This window comes from Acanthisitta chloris, unplaced genomic scaffold (genome assembly GCF_000695815.1).
Source record: "Acanthisitta chloris isolate BGI_N310 unplaced genomic scaffold, ASM69581v1 scaffold23368, whole genome shotgun sequence".
NCBI lineage: Eukaryota > Metazoa > Chordata > Aves > Passeriformes > Acanthisittidae > Acanthisitta > Acanthisitta chloris.
In genome coordinates this window covers 78,843-98,846 of record NW_008685733.1, presented here as the reverse complement: position 1 = coordinate 98,846, position 20,004 = coordinate 78,843, and the positions used below count along the sequence as shown (strand labels likewise).

Genomic DNA, 20,004 nt, shown 5'->3' with positions numbered 1-20,004 from the left:
GGAAAGAATGGCTTTTGCTAGCTAGAGTAAATGAAAATGACTGTTTACAGAACAAGTTATTGTTTGATTGCTAATACTTGAAATACACAGAACTGTTATCAAATACAACTTGCATGAGTATGGTCTGGAAGCAAGAAACAGGATCCGATCTATGTAGATCAATAGGGTTCAGTATGTGAACCAGTTAAACACTCAGGCCCTGCATTTGTATCAGAGGGGGTTTTATATTTATAAATCTGAAAATGCTTAAGTGTCAATAAAATTCAAGAAGGACAAATTCATTAAATGAATTTATTAATATTTTGACTGTTTGGGTATAGAAGAGTTTTATATTCGCCAGTAATCAGATGTTCTTTTTTACTAATCCTGATGTGTAGCTATAATAATGTGTGGAATACAATCTGGAGTTTATATTTAAAGATATCTTTGAGGGGATAGGGGGAAGAGAAGGTGTGGGACCAAAAGTAGTTCGTTTTGTACTCATTCCCTTCAAAATTGCAGGGGAATCTTTTTAACAAGCTGAAAATAATTTAGATTACTGCATCAATTTAGGTTTCTTTCCTATTATAGTTTGTAGAACTTGATTGAAATGCAAGATGATTCGAATAAAAGAATAAAGATGAGGTCCAAGGCTTGTGTAATCATAAATGATATTGTTATTTATAGGCTGCTTGCTATAGCTTTGTAAGTGTAGTTGCAGAATAAGTAATTTAAGATTTTGCTGTGAAACTGACGAGTCTTCTACTTGCCAAGATAACCCATTTATTAAGAATGAAGATTTTCTTCTGTTTTTTGTTTTCCTTTGATTTGAAGTAATTAATACAATTCTGTTAATGTCTTCAAAAGTTCTCACACTTCATGGCAGGAAAAACTAATGCCTCAAATATATTTGTTTATTCATTGGGTGATTGCTGTTTTAGTTTAATTTGTGTGACTTTTAAAATTTATTAGGGTTTTTTTCCATGTATTTTACCACAGAATGAATAAGCACCCAGTAGAGATGTTCTTTCAGGGTTCTTTAAGTTTTTGTAGCCACTGAATTTTCTATTGGAGTGATATATTCCATAATGAGTAAATGAAATTGTTTGTTAAACTGCAAGTCACCAAAACACATTTTATCAGTGTGACCTCTTTATGTGTCGGTGCTGACACTGTATGTATGCAAAAATGCCTCCTGTGAGTTCATGTTCATTCCTCTTCCTAACAGTTTGTATCCAAAATGCCTCTGTACTGCACACCTTAGAACAATAAATGCCTTTGCGATTTGTTTTGGTCTTGTAGGGAACCTGAGTATTAATTAAGGATGTACTAGTAGGAACTTGGTTCTGATAGTTTGCATTAGATTTTTTTGGAGTTGTATAGTCAACATGGCATGACACAGCATATACTATAAGGAATGACAGTGATTAGTAGTGTAACTTTCATTGGTTGGGGTTTGGATTTTTTTGGTTTGTTTGGATTTTGTAGTGGATATGTAATCCATGCAGAAGTGACTTGTAGGCAGTTTGGTTTAGAGAACATTTTCAGATCCCAGGCTGAATGGGAATTGTCCAACAAGTCAGTAATAGGTTCAGTGTTAGGGTGATGGAATTTAGGAAAGCTAAATCCACCGAATGTGATGAGAAGTAGGAGAATTTTATGATGATTCATGTGGTGTGGGGTGGTGAGTATTTCATATAATCTCACAAGGGTTATATGTATCGTGCAGCGTATACAGTGCAAATGCATGTCTGAATACATTGTTTCTTTTAAATACAGCATTAACTGTATTCTCTCCCTGCCTCTTGTCTTTTTCTTTTTAAAGGTTGCAACAGACTTTCTTGTAGGGACGTACCAGTATCATCCCAGATGAATCCTTTCTGCCTTTCCATAACAGCAAAGTAGTTGGAAGGTTCAGTCAGCAGGTGTTTCCCTGCCTTTGCCGACTCCTCAGGGTGGATATTTTTGAGATGCCTCCAAGCAGTGTGTGGAATCCTTCATTTGTGTTTGAGGTGTGAACAACCTCTGAAAGATCTGCTAAAAGGATAAGGAGGAACCTCTATGGGTAACTCTTGGCTGGAAACAATTACTGGTCAACCATGGTAAAACTTGCCAACCCTCTTTATACGGAGTGGATTCTAGAAGCTATACAAAAAGTTAAGAAACAAAAGCAAAGGCCTTCTGAAGAGAGAATATGTCATGCTGTTTGTGCTTCCCATGGATTAGATAAAAAGACTGTTTCGGAACAGTTGGAACTTAGTGTTCAAGATGGTTCTATTCTCAAAGTTACTAACAAAGGTCTTGCATCCTACAAGGACCCAGATAATCCCGGACGGTTTTCATGTGTTAAACCTGGCACTATTCCCAAGTCTGTTAAGGGATCTAGGGGAGCTTGTAACGAGCTTCGTAATGTGGATTGGAATAAACTCTTGAGAAGAGCAATTGAAGGGCTTCAAGAACCTAATGGCTCCTCCCTCAAAAACATAGAGAAGTATTTGAGAAGTCAAAATGACCTAGCAAGTATTTTCAACAATCCTGCCTTTCAGCAGAGGTTGCGTCTGGGCGCCAAACGGGCTGTGAACAATGGGAGATTACTGAAGGATGGTCCTCAGTACAGAGTGAATTATGGCAGTTTGGAAAACAAAGGAGCTCCAAAATATTCCAGCACCTTCCCAGCTTCTCTTCCACCTGTCAGCCTTCTACCCCATGAAAAGGACCAGGTAAGTTGGGAGAATGAGAGCTAATGCAATAATACAAAAATTGTGATTCTTTGTTTATTCGCCTAGTGAAAAAATAAGGATTCTTGTTGTACTTCATTTACCCATTTCAGTGTGTATAAGTGTGACTGCATGTGGAAGATCGGTGCAGCATCAGTTCTGGTAAATGAAGTTTACTTAGCTCCCTATGTCCTGCCATTCTGCTTTGGATGGTTTGCTCCGTGGGTTTTTGATAGATGAACAGAGCAGCAGGGAAGAGTACAGCTGTGGGCTCTGTTGTAGATGTGAGGTTGTTCTGTCTTGCCTGGCTGAAATTTGCAGTGTGATTTTATTGTGGCATTTTGCCTTTATTTTCTGCCTGGACATACTGGTTTTCTTGTGGTTTGAACACCACCTGAAATACTACTGATAGGACTTGTGATGTTTGACTGTTAGAATTATTATTTTTAAAGATACTTACATGTAGGTAGTTAGCTTTAACATTACAGTTAATATGTAAATATTGTAGAACTGGAAGGTGTTAGAGTGACTGTTTGAGCTATACTGCAGAATCCTCCTGTTTCAGTTATGTTGGATTCCCTGCCTGGGTTTATTTTTGCTATTACATGGATCTTGTTTTAGAGTTAATTGTTCACCTGGTTTAAGCCTTGAGGGAGAAGGGACTATCAATTAGTGTTTTGCTTATGCAAGGATAGTGTCAAAGACATGTCTGTAGGCATTCTTTGATCATTTCCCATTTAGTATGGTGAAGTGTGTTTTGAATTTTCAGTGTACTTGGGGAAAGAAGTTACCTGTTGTAGTCAAATTGGCTTACTTAAAATATTTGTAAGTTGGTGGTTTGTTTATTTTTTCACTTCTCAGTGGTGAAGTTTGATGGAAGTTCTTTTAGGCATGGAATAATTCAGACAGCTTTGCCTGCAGAGGTGCCATCAGTGTCTCCTAGAAACTGCATGGTGGTTTTCAATCGTATTTTTCCCTTGCTAATTGTTAGATGCTGGAGGGTGCAGAGTAGAAAATGTTCGTGTTACAATTATTTAAGTCTACAAGAATAGTTGTTTGTGTAACTGTCAGAGGTGACACTAGAGATGTCCGTAGTTGTAGCTTGATTTTTGTGAGCTCCTCTAAATAGATGTTAAATATGATTGCTTTTATGGACATCTATTTCTGTCAAATTGGACTTCTGGAGTGTTTGAAGGATGCACAGGGCTTCACGCTCAATAATCAGCATGGAAATTCAGCAGTGTCAGTACTGTGCAATTACTGCTGTAGTCATACACTATAAAGATTTAATTACTTGTAGTGATAAAGCTGTCTGTTTGAGGGCTTTCCGAGTTTCTTCTGCAATTCTGATACTGTAATGGCATGAAAAATTTGAAGGCTGGAGTACTGAGCAACCAAAATAGTTTAGTTGAATACATGAATTCTGTGGAAACGAAGAACTCCCTTGTTAGGCTACCTACTGGGACTGGCATCCCTTGCAAGGAACGTTACTTGGGTCATGGTGCTGAAAAAGCCATTACTGCCATACTAAAATACTGGTATGAGGATAAATCTGTCTTCTAGAAGTTAGCCAAACAAATCTGTTCTCCAGCAAGTGCTTTGGCAAGAAATAAGCTTTCATTTGGGTGCCTCAAAATTAGCAGCGTGACTTGCGTGTTTAAAAGCTGTTCAGCACACACTTTTTTCCTGACAGAAATAGTTTAAAGTGAGGTTGGTGTGTCAGTAGTTTCCTACTAGTGCAGTGCACCATTTAGTTTTACTAATTGTGGCCCAGGCTACTGGGCAAATATAGAGACTTGTTTTGAATATGGGATTTTTGCTGTTCTTCAAGCTGTATGGCTTTAAATACTCTTAAGGGTCAGTTCTGAAAGTAACTGCACCTAAGTGTCCCTGTTACCAGGATGTGACTGCATCTTCATTTGAAAATGATGTTAATTCATGAATAAGCAGAATGACACTGCAGGAAAGCTGTTAGGCTATTTGTATTGGAAGTATTTAAGTGACAGTATGGGACATGTTAAGATTATTTGTTGAAATTTATACAATAAACGTATCCAGTTGTTATCTCTTGCGAATGGCTAGTGTTTGAAGAGATTGGTGTATTTTAAAAGTTTCTTTGGCTCTTTCTATAGCTAGCACAAGTAAAAAATGTTTTTCTAGTTCAGGTGGCTACTTCTGTATGCTTGTTTTTTTGTTTTGTTTATAATAGGTGATGTTCTAGTATCTCTTCTGTTGACTTCTCTTGAGGAGGAGAACAAATGGAGGGATGCACAGGAATCTCTTTTGAAGGCTGTGGAAGTTTGAGTAATATTGATTATTTTTCTTTTTTAATGCATAATTAACATCTCATCAGGATGAGACATTTAAAAGGTTTAGTACACTGGAAGTGCATCAGAGCTTTCTCTGTCAGTTGGAACATTCACACTCAGTACCAAATGCAGACTCTGAATCTCCTTCCTGAGTAAAAGGTAATGAGAAGAGAGATAGTATGGCCTGTGTGTGGGAGGATGGTTGTGTTGTGTGGGGATTGTTGTTTGGTTTTTTGTTGTTTGGTTTTTGGATTTTGTTTGTTTCCTCCACCCATCCAAAGCATAAGAAACTGGATTTGGTTGTGCAGACCAGGAGCCTTGACTATGTGGTGGGAGTTTTGAGTGTTTTGCATTCTATTGAATACTTGGAACAGGGAACTGGAAGTGCTAAATCTTCCTCTTAGTGGTGATGATATGGAGCTGCTTTTCTTGTCTCTATATTAACTGGGTGATCCAATGCAACTAAATAGTCCTCTTCTTTCATTAGATATAGAAATAGTTGCAGTTAGTTACAGCAATGCAGCTCATGTTACCAAGTTTCCTGCTGTTATCCATAGGCCTGGCAGAAACCTCTGGTGTAAAAATGGTGTGTTTCCTTCAAGTGTTACCCTGACTCGTCTGGATTTGGGCAAAGGTGTGTCAACTCTCAGTTACAGCAAGAGGAAGCATACAGTGCAGCTGTTTAAATCTTCTCTTCCTCCATCACTTGCATTCCCTAGTGTGTGTAGGATTACTTTTGCACCTCTATAAGAGGAGGTGTAAGTTCAAGGCTCATGGAAGGACAGATTCCGTTGGAAGATTGGTAGCTGTCAGCAGCTGTTGGGTGGCTAAGGCTCTACATCGTATAAAGTGTAATGAGTAGTATAAGGTACACTTTGTAAGGGAATTCCAGTTGTCCTAATTATTCTAGTGGTTCCATTGAGGCAAATGCTTACTTGATGTGTCTGGACAGGTAACTCGAATCAAAGCACTTCAAAAGATGCCTGTTTTAAAATGTTACATGGGTGTTTGAAGGACACACAGCCAGAGGTGGAGCTGCCTTAGCAACCAAGGAAAACTGAAAACAGTGCTGAAGACGTGCAATGTCTTTATTCCCTGAAAAAAATCCCAAACTCTCAAACAAACAAAAATCCCACCCCAAAAAAGCACACACACAAGAAGGCAGAAAAAGAAGTAATTTGTTGTGCAGCTGTTTGATCTCATGCACAATATAGTAGTGCACAGTTAAACAATTTCGCTGCTCTTATGTGCTCTTCCTTATGTTCAGAGTATCTTGCATAGATCTTCTCTCATGCTTCACACCTTTTCTCACCCAGCATTTTGTGAAAAGGGCTGTGTGAGTGTGCTAACCAGAAAATGCAGTGTAAAAACTGGTTACATAGTGGGGAAGGGTGTGAACAGAGAGGAAAATTGAGTGATACTTAGCTTTTCAATAAGCCTTTGAAGCATTCAAATACACTCCTGGAAATGCAGCAAAGTGGTATTTAAAAGTTACGGTTAGTTTTTAAGAGGGTGTTTAATTTATCTGTAATACTGTCAATTGTAGAGTGGCATTTGCTGGTGTTTTAGTGCATGTGGGCTGTGTTGTTCCCCGTTTTCTTTGTCACTTGGACAAGCACTAGGAAGGTTCTGCAGTTTGGGAACTGCATGGAACCTACTAGGTCTTGGGAGTTAGCCATCTCCTGAGCACAAATGCTATGTGAAGTGCCATAAACGCGAAGAAACAGATGTTTATAGTGTGTAGGTGGCTCTTTATTTGTTTGTTTTCAAACATAATTTAAAAGGATAAATCCAGCTTTAAAGATGAAGAGGCAGTGGCCGTTGTAATGTTATCAGAGGGCTGTAGGAATGTGTAGTGTATCTCAGTGGTTATGTCTTTGCAGTGTTCAGGATAATTAGTACTTAAACTATACTTCAAATGATGCAGTTCAAATGGAGATGGCTTGATCTTGATTCTCCTGAACACTTGAACAGCTCAGCAACTGTGGTTTCCATCTGATTCTTGGCATGAAAATTTTTATTAATCCCTCTTTCACTTTCAGTTTGTCTTTCTAAGCTGACTTTCATGCAAAACCAAACTTGTCTTATTAATTTTTCATATCCTGAACTCCTATCTAATTTTGTTTTCACTGGCCTACGTGCATTTAGCTTTTCAAAGTGTAACTTGGCATGGGTTGAATTTCAGTTTTCTGGTATGTAGTTTGTGCCAGTGCAGACACTGGGTGTTCCTCCTTCTGTCTTTCAGGCAAAGGGCCAATCTATAGCGAATTGCTTTTTTGGCATCCAGGCTCCTCCTTGCTCAGTTTTTCAGCTTCCTGCCTTCCTGTGGGTAGGCAGCAAGAGACTGTTGGTTGAGATTTCTTGTTGCCTCTGTCTTCCAGACTTTCCACTGTGCAGAAATAGAAAAGTTAGGCAGAAACATTGTGCCGCACTTGCTATCTTGGAGACTTACACATAAGGGGGTATTTATAATGCCTTACTTTGGGAGCTGGCTTTATGTGCTGTCTGTGCTTCTGAGGGTGAGTCTGAGCACCAAAATGCAGTGATGGGGAAGTTTCTGTAAGAGTGTGTCTGCAGTGGTACAGCTGAAGAGACTGTAGACAGGGAAATCAAAAAGATATCTAGGATTGAAATTTGTCGGTCCATAGAATACTGTTGTGTTTAGACACAATGTGTTTCCCCCTTGTAATATCTTTGTAGTGGCAAAAGACAGGAATGTTAGTATTACTTGACAAATACTAAGTGTCATGTTTGTGCTTCTCATTATCTCAATTCACAAGACACTTATTCCTAGGAAGGGTGACCTGCACCTCACTGTGTGTAGCTCTTGTCCTTGAAGTTCTGGTATGACTGCTTGGCACTGCTGCTCTCTCATTCTTTTTGCTATTGCTCTAGCTTCTGAAATGCTAAAAGTACCAACTCCCTGCATAAGCCAAGTGAACATTTAGAGATGGGCTCTATTAACCCTTGAGGTACTGGAGTTTACCTGAAATTGAAGGATGACTTACCCCACCTTTTGAGCGCTTCAAACTGAAGTGAAAGTCAGAAGTCTTGTCATCCCATATGGTGGAGTAGTGACTCATACCACTGTATAGATGGATATATCTGGCTTTGGGGGCTTTTTGGTATTTTCTGATTCAGCACATTTGGATCAAAGAAAGAAGCATGCTGGTAAAGGTTTGCTTGAATTGTATGGTGGGACGTAAGTTAAATACTGCTATTTCCTGAGTTACATCGGTCTACTTCATCATAAGGCAGGGCAGAGGTTAGTTTTCAACTTCTGATGTCAGTGAGTTTGTTTCTGCAAACAGGTTTTTTATTTGCAGTTCCCAGTAGAACCATCAGGGATGACTCTGCTCATCCTTTTTCCCCCCAAGCTGGATATTCTGAAGATAGTTCTGCACGACATGCACGTGGTTCTTGTTTACTGCAAGAAGTGGTTCCAAACCTTATGCTGCGAGCTCTTTAATCCTAAGGCTTGCTAAAATTTGATTCTTTTCGTAGTTTATCTTCAAAATTAATTAGTGTGGTGTTCTGTGGTGAGTCCTGTATTGAAACTGACAGCAGTGAGTTAAAGAAATCTTGTGTAGTTCCAGCAGTTCTATTGGTGTTTTTTCATCTATGCTATTTTCTGTGAACTCTTCTGTCTTAACAGGCAGTGACATTTGATTCCTAAACTGCAGTTAGAGGTTTTATTCTTTGCGTTTTTCCTCCCAGACTAATATTTCTTCAACTAGTCAGTGTATGGGTATGTCCTTTGTCAAGATTCCTTCTGAAGTGTGGAAATACTTAACTCACTGGAGGGAAGGGATGTGCCATCCAGGGGGACCTTGACAGGCTCCAGAGATGGGCCAGTGCAAACCTCATGAAATTCAACAGAATGAAGTGCAAGGTCCTACATCTGGGCCATGGCAATCCCAGGCACAGCTACAGGTTGGGTGGGGAAGTAATTGAAACCAGCAACCACCAGAAAGACTTGGGAGTGACGGTGGATGAGAAGCTCACCATGAGCTGCAGTGTGAGCTCACAGCCCAGAAAGTCAATGGAATCCTGGGCTGCATCAAAAGAAGTGTGGCAGCAGGTCAAAAGAGGTGATTCTCCCCCTCTACTCTGCTCTCGTGAGACTCCACCTGGAATACTGCATGCAGTTCTGGTGTTCTCAACATAAGAAGGACATGGAATGGTTGGAGCAAGTCCAGAGGAGGCCACGAAGCTGCTGAGGGGACTGGAGCATCTCCCCTATGAGGACAGGCTGAGGAAGTTGGGGCTGTTCAGCCTGAAGAAGAGAAGACTATGTGGAGACCTCACAGCAGCTTTTCAATATCTGAAGGCACCTGCAAGGGAGCCAGAGAGGGACTCTGTGTTAGGAACTGCAGTGACAGGACAACAGGTAATGGGCTCAAATTGAAGGAGGGGAGGTTTAGGTTAGATACTAGAAAAAAGTTTTTTGCTGTGAGAGTGGTGAAGCACTGGCGCAGGTTGCCCAGGGATGTGGTGGCTGCCCCTACCCTGGCAGTGTTCAAGGCCAGGTCTTTGAACAACCTGATCTAGTGAGGAGATGTCCCTGCCCAGGGCAGGGGGTTGGGACTAGATGATCTCTAAGGTCCATTCCAGCCCCTTAAATTCTGTGATTCTGTGAATATCAGAACACTGCTTTAGGTATAAGGGGAATTACCTAGCATATTTTCTCAGTGCTGTTTCCTTACTTGTCTTAAGTGTCTTTGCTCTTCAGTGTTAAATAATAGTAATAGTTTTGACTTTCAGGTGGATTTTTTCTGTGACAGTTGAAATGTGATAATCCCATGTTGTTTGTCATTGTTGCAGGAACTTCGTTATAAAACACATGATGAAAAATCCTGATAACTTGAGGTTGTCTGCTGTTTTTTGACACACAGTATTTTTGTGTCAAGAAAGATCTCTAGGTGTAGATCAGCTGCCAGTTGACCATAATTTTCCAATTTGATAGCTGGGAATGGTGAAAGACTGTCACTTTGGAAAGAATTTCGAGCTAGCATTGAGAAAAGACTAAATTGGTGCAAAAGTTTTCTTTACAACTTCGAATCCATTTATGGTCCTGTTAGTATTTTCTTCCAAAGGGCAATTCTGTTCTCTGTATTCTGGACTGTATTTGCTGGGTCTAAGGACAGACCTATAGTTCTTATAATTTGAGGAACTGTTTCAAGTCAGGAGACTAGGAATTTGTGGAGCCAAATGGGGGGAATTGCAGTTGTGTACTAGAACAACACTCTCAGGGTGCAGACAGTGGCTGTAGAATTTTGAGGGTGGTGCACATCAAATCAAGCATCACTTAGCTGACAGATCAGCTGCTATAATTTGTGGCTACCTGGTAAGAGACAAGTCAGCTTTTAAACTAGTATAATTTCACAAGTTGCAAAATCACTTGTGTATGTTATTGTTTTTTCCAATCTGCTCATATCCCTCATTGAGGAAAATTATTACTGGTGCCACTTAGATGTTCTGGGGCTTTTTTTTTTTCTCCTCTCCACGTTCTTTGTGAAGAGCTAGAAGTTTTGAATTTGCAGGCACAGACAGCCTTCTTAGAATGAGTGGCATGACCTATTACAGGGGTGTCTGTGTAGGCAACTCCAGGGCTGCTGCACCTAGTTCTGGGTTTGTGTGGGAATTGTGGCTTAAGGTTGCACTGTAGCTAATGTGTTACATAAGGGAAAAGTCCTTGGGGTGAGGGAAACTGCAGACTTGTAAATTGTCTACTCTTCTGTCTCGTCTCTGCAGTATTAGCTCCATGTGTGCAGAATTTCTGCTTTCTCAAGTGTTTCAGGTTTAGAGGGACAGAGTCCCATTTATCTCTCATTGTGGTTGTGGTGGTGCAGTCCAGGAGTTACCAACTAATGCAGTACTAGGTGGTGTAGGCTTGAGACTTCTGTTTTGAATTACAAGCAGGATTCTGGCACAGAAAAGCTGCATATGATCTCAGCAGAGGTGTCTGGGAGTCATGGGTGATGTTTCCGCATCTAGGAAGAATCATTAATAGAAGTAGAGCTAGTTTAAGCTGTGATAAATTTGCCACACATTTTCCACATGGTCTCCAGGAGTTAATTTCATCACTGGTGGTATTTTCAAGTTGGCTTCAATTGCACATCTCTGACTTTTCCAAAATGGTGCAGATGACTGACTGCAGTTTTAAGAAGTAATTTTTATGTAATGTCCGTGTATGCGTGGCAACATTAACCAGCAGTGTTTGCATTTGGCTTGATAGAAGGCAAATGTCAGTGGTACCTGTGTTTCACACATTGAGCACGGGCAGTTCTGAACTAATGAATAAGCAGAATCATAGAATTATTTAGGATGGGAAAGATGTCTAAGATCAGTGAGTCCAACTGTTAACCTTGCGCTGCCGTGTTCACCATTAAACCGTGTTCCCGAGCACCACATCCACATGTTTGGTGAATGCTTCCAAGGATGGTGATTCCAGCACTTCCCTGAAAAGCAGGAAGTAGTTACAAGTAAGAGTTCAAAGGAGTGTAGTCATGATAAAATTACCATAGATGTGTGGGACTGTTCTGTTAAAGCACCTCTTGGAGCACTAATTTGTTGGGTGATTATAGTGAAGATGGAGACTGCTGTTTCTCAGGTTGCAAAAGAATGAATGGTAACTGCCATAAATTGCATCAAGGGAAATTGCAGATAGATGGAGAAAATCCTTTAAAATGAAGATGGCGAGACGTGGAACAGGGGCTTGGAGTAGCTGTGGAATCTCCATCCTCAGAGGTGGTCAGAACTTGACTAGGCAAGGTCCTGAGCAACCTGGGGAAACTTTTGACTCTGCTCTTGTGTTGAGTGGTAAGTTGGGGTACATGCTCCAGAGTTCTCTCCCAGTCTAGAGTATTCTATTTGAACTTGGAATTGAAAGGGGTTTTTGCTGCTTCTAACTGTTGGCTAATGAAACAAAGTATAGTTTCTTAATGCAAGACTGTGGTATGGTGATTTGCAGACAGCTGCATCAAATAATCAGTGGAAGAAGCTAAAGGCATTTTAAGAGGGGTGGAAGCTTCACTTGGGAAAACTGTTGCTGGAGAACTCAGTGTGTTTATTTGCTATTTGTTTGTTTGTTAGAGGTTTTGTTTTCGTTAAAGTTTCGTTCATAAATGCATTTTGTGTGTTCTCTACTCCGTGAACATCCTGATTTCTGCTTTCTGGAGACTTCCTGAAACCAGGAAAAATAAGAACTTTTAGCTTTATATACCAGACTGAGAAGGCTGGGTCTGAAGCCTTCTGGGGTTTATTTAAGTTTCTCCATTATGTTATGTGGTAATGCTTGGAGAACTGTTAGCCTTTATATTGATCTGCAAAGATGCCTAACTTGCAAGTACTGTGGAATTCTCTAAAATGCTTAGGATTAGTGGATAATGAGCAGTAGTTAGCAGAGACGTTATAAAAAAATACAGTTAAATGGTGATGATGAAGTCAGTGTTTGAGCCTGAAAAGATTGTCAAGACCAAAGTAATCTCTGTTATAATCACTGAATTTAATAGTAGCTGGTTAACAAGATCTAGGCTTATGAAGGCTGCTGTATCCCTCCTTTCTGTTGCAGATTTAAAAGATACTCAGCTTTCATTTCCTATTTTGATTTCTCTCTTTTGACCTCTAAACACTGGTATACCTGCTGTAGGAGTCAGTTAGAATATGTTAATGGTAGAGGAAAAGGACAGTGCATTGGCTCCTGCAAGTAACTGTTTGGTTATCAGTCAGTTTATAAATATAAATGTGGAGATTTATGTACTAAACAATGAGGTTATACATAAACATGGTATTTTCTGATCTGAATATTCTGCTTTGAACTGTCCAGCTTTCTTCCCTTTCCTCTTTATGCAGTTGTGAAAACTGAATGTCACTCAAAACGTGGTAATGTTGTTTTTACAAATATTAATGCTCTTTACTGTTGGAAAAATGTATAGTAAAACCAATGTCTATTGAATTTGATGTGTTTGGCACATTCTGCTGATCTATCAAAGCAGGCTTTTGGATGTTACAGATGTTTTCTCAAAGTCTAAAAATTACGGATGAATCAGTCAAGAAATGACTAGAGATGAGCACTTGGGTAGGCTCTCATGTTAGCAGCATGTGCTAAGTGTGTATAGGATGGTCTGTTACTGTGCCTGTATGTGTGTGTTTAACTACACGAAAAGTACTGAAGCTCACACTCTTTTAGAAACTAGTGATCTGTTAGGTGGCTAATTCAAAGAATTTCTCTTGTTGGGTCGCTTGCCACTGTTGGATCATTTGACATGCTTGTCTGCCATCCACCTGAGGAAAGAGATTATTGATGCCTGTGTCCAGTAAGTTCCGGGCTTGGCCACTTGGAGTTTATGTAATGCTGGGCAGTTGTTTTCATTTTATGAATTTGTGCACTGTGTTTAAAAACCACTGAGTAGGTATTTGTGTTGCATACACCTTTTCAGTAGCGTTGCAGAAGTCTCTTCTGCTCTGAACATGAGATGCATGGTAGGAGTCTTTTATTTGGAATAATAAACCACTGGAGGAATCTTCCTGTGTGTTCCCAACTTCCTTTACTGCTCTCAATTCAATATGATACCTCAATTCTGCCTGTGAATTGAAGGAAAGAAGTGTGGCTTGTAGTTAGCCCAGGACCAACAGATTTTGGTTTATATCTCCTAGAACATACCAGTGATGGGAGAGGGATCTACTGGAATTTTGTTTGCCACATCTCTTTAGCACTGATATCTCTGCCTTCTTTTCACATTTTCAACATGTTTATTGAGCACCTTCAGCCTGTTATGGAAAAGGTAGTGATGATTTTCAGGATTAGACTAGGAATAAAACTGATTTATCTGTTATGTTAATAAACTTGCTGGAATTGACTTTATTTGAGAAAATTACTCTGGCATCTGGAAACTCTATTCTACCTAAGAAAGCAAACAAAAAAAGCTGGATGTTCAGGCCTTATTGTGTGAACATGTCCTTTGATTTTCAGTATGCAGTTCTAAACAAAACTGCCCATAATCTGCAAACATGAAACAGAATCCGAATGATTTCTGATGTTTCTTTCTCAATATTGTCTTTGGATGTATTTTGAAGAGACCTCTGAAAGACTTGTTTTCTAGAGAAGTGATTCTAATATAGCTGAGGACAACCTTTTTCCATTTCCTGGTCTCCGTCTGGTGGTAACATTTAAAATTTGCTTGATATTTTGTTAATGCAAATGAGTTTTGCTAAAATAAGTGAATTTCTAATTTTATTAGAGTTTTAATATAGAATTTACTTGTGAAGATGAATGCCTTAAAATTTTGTATTTTCTCCCATGTGGCAGGGAAGGGAATCATAAAATAGTTTTAGTAGCTAAGTGGTTTTAACTTTGATTCTCTTATTTTGCTTTTCCTGTCAAAAATATTTCTTAGTTTTTAGTGAACTTGCTTCTTACCTTTCTGACAACATCCTTAATAGCAGATTCTTTGCTCTCCCCACAACACATGCATTTTGTTTACTTCCCTGCTACTGATATCAGTGTGAGGGCAGCAGCTTTAAATGAGGTTAGCTTTTGTCTTTTATGTGCATGGCTATAATGAATCCCATTGTTATGGCCTTCTTAAGCCGTGACAACTTGACTCTTCTATTTATTTCTTTTCAAAGTATGTATTTAATAGATTTTACCAATTAGAGTAGACATCTGTTTGGAGATCAGTAGCAATCAAAATCACTTATGAAGAAATTGTTGGCTCGTGATGCATCTAAAATATTTCTGGAAGTTCAGCTTCTTTTAGCTGTTGCTAAGAGATAAATTTTCATTGACATGAGTGATGTGAGGACATGTCAGCATGCTACCAGTTGTTTTATAGGCAGTTAGCTCTGCCGCCTTGCAGATGGTTGGAAAACTCTTGGTAGTGGGTAAATGTGTGCTGATTATCTCATTGAATTAAGGTAACCTTTTGTCGGTCATTGAATTCTGCAGAGCAGGCACTGAGCAGCTGCTCTGCTGTTGAATTCTGGATTTAGTGAATACAAAGATTATGCTAAAGGGTATTTAGTCCTGTTCCAGGTACTGAGCATTGGACCACTGTAAGAACTTTTTTATTAAATGCTACTGCAGGACACTACAGTAAGACAGTATCTTTGACATTTTAATTAATATGTTTTCCGACTTTGTTGTCACCACATGCTCAGTCATATTTGCAAACTTTGAAAGCTCTGCCTTTCTTCAAGTGGTGCCAAGGGGAATAACTCTTGTTTCTGCCTGTGATGAGGCTTGCCTCAAAAGCAGTTTAAGCAATTTGATGATTATCAAGTTCATAAATACATTTATTTTGGATTGCATTTAGGAGTGTGCACCCAATCTGTGGGAGTATGCTTAAAGGTCATAGTTCATTGTCATGTTACAGTTTCTGTGTAAACATGTTTCCCCACCCTTTAGAAAATAAATTAGTAGGCGGAGTGTTTTCAAGATTTGAAGTATTTAGTTTCTAGAACAGTTCTGGAAAGGGATTGGGAAAGCAATTGGAGCATTTCCCAGATGAAGCTTAAATTACTTGGATTGCAGAAAGCAAAACCACCTCTGGATTGTTAGTGCTTACAGACTTTCAAAAAACAGTCAGAGTCTTCAGATCAGTATAGTTTTGTCCAAGAAAATTCTGTTTTGTAGGGATCTGAAAGGCAAGTTGTCCTGAGGATCATTCCATTGCTTTGTAGATAAAGTGGATAAAATATAACTAGAATAAGGTGTTGCTGTAGCAGCTGTGTATAGCAGGGTGTGCTCGTGTACCGTGCGATATGGAAGGTGGTCACATACACTGCAGTAACATCCTCATGGATTGTAGATGTGTCTTCTAAAAAGTTGCTTTCTCAAGACATTATAGTCTCCTCAGTGAGATCTGGAAATAGGTTAGAAGTAACTGTGTTTGGTTCCAGGTTAAGAGGTAAAGAGAAGAGGGATAAGGTGTGTGTTTAAGGGTCACTGTCCAATGCATGTTATAGAAAAATGTTTCTGAAATCCAGTTTAGGTTCATCTTCTCTGCCCTGCTGAAGTGTAGCTCTGACTTCATTCTTGAAATTGGGGCAGGGAGGGAGTATATAACTTTTTAAAATCAATTATATAATGTTTTAACAGGTTGTGGTGTTTCCTCTCAACCCAAGTCATGTACTGATTAGACTTTTACCAGTTGCCCATCTTCTGTGCAATTTCAAGAAGTGTTGTTGAGCTTTTTCTGTTGAAACTATATTGTTCAAAAAACTAGAAAATCTGTTTTGTTGCCAGGGTAATAATGAAAAAGCCGATTAAATTCAGTGTTTGGTGTATAGAATTTAGAAATTATTCTGTATTGAATGAATTTTATTTGTTACATAAAGCTGTAACATGATGGAATATGATATTCTCATGAAATCTTTGCAGGAAGCCTAGGAGCTGAAGTGTTTCTCTACTGTACAAATACCACAGTCAAATGATGCATCTTTGAAATTATCAAAAAAAGAAAGCGACTTCATATTTGTTTGCTTACCCCCAATGTATATTTGCCCTAATAATCGAATTGGTTTCCATTTCTGAATACACTGTTGACACTTACGTGGAATACATTCCATCGTGAATGTTTGAAATAGCATCTCAGCCTGAAGAAATTGCTCTTCTCTTGTACCTAGTGGAATTTTTTAGCTTTTTTTCCTTTCCTTGTCTTCTCACGTGCTGAAATGCTGACATCTAACTTCAGTACATTTGCAATAATTCCTCTCTTCTGTTAAATGTCTAAGTATCTTTTGTGACCTGGTTCCCGCTTTGATAGTTAATTGTATAAAAATCTGAGATAGTGTCATAGAGAAACAGCTTTAAAGAATGGTTTACTTAGCATCTGTGGGATTGCCCCAATGTTAAAACTATTGCATAATAGTATATATGAAAATTAAGTCTTTCATCTCTTAGCAACCTTTCCTAGAATATATTGAGTGACTGAGATAAACTGATACTAATTCTTTATTCGGGCAAACCAGACCAAAATACTGCTCCTGCAGTGGTATCTATCAGTTGTGAGGGCCTGTGGCCTCGTGGGAGATAAGGATGAAGATAAGGCAGGCTGCATGGTGACTCCAACAGTACAGCTTCCAGTGTCAGAGTTGAAAAGGACAGCTTCTGATGCAGCCTTGGTTACAGCACTGCTGTTTCTTGGTGCTGTTACAGCCTGGCAAAAAGTGGTGCAGATAAGCACTGTGCAGACTTCTGACAGTTTGGAAAAATTTACTCAGTTGTATCGTCTGGCAGTCCCATTCACCTCCCATCTTCTTAAGTTCTGGAATAAAGGGTGCTTGCTTCTGGGTAGCTTTTTAATAAAAGACTGCAAAATGCTGCAGTTGGAGAAAAACACCCTGACTTGGTAATACTGAATTTAAATAGTTATCTTGGAAGGAGTTTCACCAGGAGGAGGTACTACAGGGAATATTGCATATTACCTTATTATATCACTCTTCATTGAAAACAAGCTGTTAGACTATAAAGCCAGTAAGAGGGCAATTAAATTCCTAATTGAGACTGATATCAGCAGAGGTACAGTGACAAGTGTTTTGATACAAGCAAAACAGCAACAGGGAAGCATTACTTAAAACTGCATTTCAAACTAAGACAGCATCTCCTGCTTGTAAAGAGCTCCATGAATTTGTATTTCTTGTCCTATAGTCTGTTGATATGTAGACTTCTACATAAAAGTAAAAATACCAGTTTTCCTAAGTTTTTGAGAGAAATTTTTTTGAGAAAGTAATGTTTATATTTTGTTTGCAGTTCTAACTCATTTATATTCACAAACCATTAAATAGTTATCTTACAAAAATATTTTTCTGAGTAGATCTATTAAATTCCATCACAGCTCTATGTGACACAGCTTTTACGTGCTGTCAGCATTTATTCCCTTTGTGGCTATTACCACAGAAGAGATATTTGGCATTTATACACTATGCTTGGTTTTCTGTTTCTTAGGTGTGGGGTTCCATGAACTTTATCAGGCTTGTCTACAAGAGCAGCATAATCTAGAGCAGATAACCCACTTAGTGAAAACGATAGCAAAACAGAGTTTAGTTTTGGTTTTTAAAAAATACATTTTATGTTGACTTAGCAGAAGTGCATGGGAAGTATTTTTTGAGAATGGTCTTTGTTGTTTATCCTCATCAATAACTTGAGTGAAAAACTACAGTAAATACTTTTAGTACTCTCTATGGAAGCTGCTAGTAAGTGTCGTGTTATGAAAGTGAGAGGCAGGAATGTGTAATTATAAAAAGCCCATTCATACCACAAACACTTTAGGTACCTTCTCTGGGTTCTTTTGCCCAAATTACCAGTTTGTATTCAGACTCTATACTTCTGAAGTGCTAAAAGCATCACTGAAAACAGTACACTGGTTTTTTTGTTACTTTTGTAGTTGCTTTGAATGTTTGTCCGGAGTGATAATTAGGAAGACTTTAATATAAATAGCACAAGTGATAGATGAAGCCCAAATAATGTGTCAAGATTGACATATTTCATTCTTCTAAATTGTGACTACTTCAGAAATTTGAAGCTGAGCAGTGTTCATTTCTTTATACAACTGTTCTTGAACTGTTCCCATGAGGGAACCTTAACTGATAAGATCTTAACATAGGTTTTGTGGTTTGACTGCTCATAATCAGGGGAAGGAAAAAGCCAACAAGTTTGTAAAGTGAGTTTATCATTGTGGTATAGGACACAGTTCATGATGTTTCCTGTTGTGTCATAATCTTAATTAGCTTCTTTTGCAGAGTTCAATATTTTAATACTTAGCCTAAAATAATTTGGGGAAAATGAGAAACATGCATGAAAAGTGTTGGACTGTTCATCTGCTGAAGGAGGAAAAAAATATTTTTCTCACCTGTTTCTCTGGCACCACATTTTCCCACCTACCTACCTGCCTTCCACCATCAGTTCACACAGCTTACAAAAATAACTGTCTTTAGGCCCTGACTGTATGTGTGTAGTTCTTGACTAAAGTAGAATTGACTAGAAAGTGCAGGTTTAAGGTGCTGTTTAAGTTTCCAAAATCCTGGGAAGGGACTGATGAGTCCTGTCTTATGGTATGTTGTGCTGCAGGATCTGCAGTGGTAGTAGCACAGGTGAAGCTTTAGGATAGTCTGTCTGCTGTGTTAGCTCAAGAGCTCAAGCTTTTATAGCTGGATTAAAATAATCTTTCTTTGATCATGAGTTGTAACACTGGATTAAATTCTGACTAAGTTAAATAGATGATCCATTAGAGTAGAATCAAAGACCAAATGAATGCAGTGAAGACAGTTTTTTTAGAGCTTAATTTAATGCTTAATTATTCTGACTCGGGAGAAGATTCTGTCTTGAGAGGTGTCTTGCAGATGCTCAGTTTGAGGGTGGAAAGGCTTTTACCTAGATTACAGGAAAGAGCTGTTCTGCGAACAAATAAAAAAAGATGGAATTTTGTTAATGGCACATTACTCAGAATTGAGTAGCCTGAGTTATGCTGCAGAAGCACTTTGGTAGTATTGTGTTTAATGTCTGAAATAACATACCTGATTCAAGAAGATACTAACTCTTCTCCAGGATATAACAAGTTCTAAAGTAACCTTTCCTTATAGAGGACCATGCTGTTAACCTCACCTCTCTCTGTGTATGATATTAACTAATGTATGTTGGTTGCTAACTTGGAATTAATTTTGTGGTCACTCTGAACACTAGCCTCACTAGCCATCTTATCTGTGTCAAAAGAATACATTTCTCTTAAGGTTGTTTTGTTTGAATTTTTGTCTTGAACACAAATACTTAAATATTTTTAATGGAGTGGTTCAAACTTCCTGTTTTCTGCCTAACATTCTACCACAAAGGTAAGTTTCTTCCTTAAGTTAGAGCATACTGGAATTGAAATGCCATATGTGGTTAAAGTACCATTCTTTTGCTGTAAGACTTTGCTGCTGGTTTGCTTTTGCATTTGTAGCAGATTAACACAAATGTGTCATAATCGATACACTGATAAATGCTAAAATAATTTATGCTA

The 20,004-nt window shown here is 38.7% G+C and overlaps 1 protein-coding gene across 1 annotated transcript in view; it reads left to right on the top strand.

Moving 5' to 3' along the window:
• Window positions 1–1,822: 1,822 nt before the first annotated feature.
• The window catches only part of LOC103807162 (histone acetyltransferase KAT6B-like), a gene marked incomplete at its 3' end in the record, with an annotated part of 77,879 nt that continues 59,697 nt past the window's right edge, over window positions 1,823–20,004 (top strand). The window contains exon 1 of the mRNA XM_009079883.1: window positions 1,823–2,699. Coding sequence (XP_009078131.1) covers window positions 2,079–2,699 — 621 coding nt within the window. The remainder of the gene's footprint in view (window positions 2,700–20,004) is intronic.